The following is a 2061-nucleotide window of genomic DNA, read 5'->3' on the forward strand; positions in this document are numbered from 1 at the left end:
CCAAGGAGCTGGGACCACAGGTGCCCGCCACAACGCCCAGCAATTTTTTGGTTGCAGCCATCATTGTTGTTTGGCGGGCCTGGGCTGGATTCAAACCCTCCACCTTAGGTGTATGTGGCTGGCGCCTTAGCCACTTGAGCCACAGGCACCGAGCCTGAACCCAAGAATTTGAGGTTACTGTGAGCTAGTCTATGCCACAGCACTCTAGCCTAGCAAACAAAGTGAGACTGTCTAACAAAACAAAACAAAACAAAAAAGGCTTGGCATGATGGCTCAGGCCTATAATCCTAGCACTCTGAGAGGCCGAGGCAGGTGGATTGCTTGAGCTCACAACTTCAAGATCAGCCTGAGCAAGAGTGAGATGTTGTCTCTACTAAAAATAAAAAAATTTGCTGAGTGTCAGGGGTGCCCACAGTCCCAACTACTGCGTAAGCCCAAGAGTTTGAGGTTGCTGTGACACCATGGCACTCTACCCAGGGCAACAAAGTGAGACTCTATCTCAAAAAACAAAACAAAACAAAAAAACCCTCATATGATCTGACCTAAGTCCAACCATCTTCCCCTAAACACTAGAACCTCCCTCCTGCTGCACCAACCACTATCACCCTCTCTATACACCCAAACCTGGAAGCACCTTTTAGGAAATGCTGGGCTCCATCCAGGCACTCAGGTGACAGTTCATTGTCGGCAAAAGAGCCCAGAAGCTCACTAACAATGATGTCTGCTTTCTCTGGAGCCACCCATTCCCTCATGTCTGATGAGACTACTGTCACTTGGCCTCCCCATTCTTCATATTGCCAGTTCTCTAGCCTGAAACAGAGATGATAAGGTAAGGAGAGATGTTAAAGAAATTTGGCAGTGAGGACAAACTTCCCAACAAGCTGGTCGCTACTCACGTCACCACAGCGTTTGGGTTCTTTTCCACAGCGTACAGCTTTATCCGTCGGTCAGCCTGCTTGGCTGCCCGCAGGGAAGCATTCACAAGGGGACCCCGACCTGCTCCCAGCACCATTAGTACCCTAAGAAAGAAAAAGGAAGAGTCAAGCAGACTCAGCATATAGAGGAATAGGCATGTAAGACCACAGGATAGAGAGGAAAGCACTCACTGGACATTGGTATCCTTTTCCTCTTCTGGTACTCGGTCTAGCAGACATTTATAGATGGCCTGGGGGAAGTAGAGAAGGAAGACGTCATGGCTATAATCCCATTCTGCACAGGTGATACTGGCTCCATGTTTTCTCTAACCTGGACCCCTCCCCCCCGTACCTGCTGGTACTGAGAGTATTTGATAGGGTCCTTTTCAAACACTTCATATGTCTGAGATTCCAGATTGTCCATCAGTGGCTGAAGAATGAGAGGAAAAACACAAAGTAAATTAGTCAGTTTCTGGCAAAGGACAATGCACCAGAACATCAAAAACTTCCCATTGCCTTGCAAACTTTGGAAACATTTGGGGAAATACTCTCAAGAGACATTTTTCACCCCCCATCTTCTTCTTCTCAGTGTACTCCAGACCCACCTGGAGCGGAGACTGCAGATAGTCTTCATAGCCCTTGGCAAAGAGTTCATAGGCATTGGGTGGAGGACGGTTCTGGCTTAAGTATTCCAAGTACTGGAGGTAGGAGCAGAACTCCTTCTCTGAGTGGTGGTTGGTGCCTGTGATGATAAACTGCACCTCCAACTGTGAAAGAAGTCAGACCATCAGATACAGCTCTCAAATCAAGATTCTGCGATATTATGGTTTATAACCAAATTTTATAACATAAAATAAGGCCCAGTCCAACTGCTCCCTCATGTCCAGCCCACTACTGACAAAAGCAGCACAAGGCTTCAATGAACTTATAAAGTGCTCTCATGACATATAAGCATCATCTTAACTCAAGAGTCCCCTTGGCTTGGTGCCTATAGCTCAGTGTTTAGGGTACCAGCCACATACACTGGGGCTGCTAGGTTCAAATCCAGCCTGGGCCTGCTAAAAACGACGACGACGGCTCGGCACCTGTGGCTCAAGCGGCTAAGGCGCCAGCCACATACACCTAAGGTGGCGGGTTCGAATCCCCA

General features: G+C 48.1%; 1 protein-coding gene across 1 annotated transcript in view; it reads right to left on the reverse strand.

Moving 5' to 3' along the window:
- PRMT5 (protein arginine methyltransferase 5) overlaps nt 1-2061 on the reverse strand; it is a 12232-nt gene that overhangs the window by 4958 nt on the left and 5213 nt on the right. Inside the window, exons 8-12 of the mRNA XM_003801910.2 lie at nt 1520-1681; nt 1267-1344; nt 1107-1165; nt 897-1019; nt 635-810 (exon numbers count right to left, since the gene is read on the reverse strand). Coding sequence (XP_003801958.1) covers nt 635-810; nt 897-1019; nt 1107-1165; nt 1267-1344; nt 1520-1681 — 598 coding nt within the window. The remainder of the gene's footprint in view (nt 1-634; nt 811-896; nt 1020-1106; nt 1166-1266; nt 1345-1519; nt 1682-2061) is intronic.

Source organism: Otolemur garnettii, unplaced genomic scaffold (assembly GCF_000181295.1).
Source record: "Otolemur garnettii isolate 467f Iridium unplaced genomic scaffold, OtoGar3 scaffold00225, whole genome shotgun sequence".
Taxonomy (NCBI): domain Eukaryota; kingdom Metazoa; phylum Chordata; class Mammalia; order Primates; family Galagidae; genus Otolemur; species Otolemur garnettii.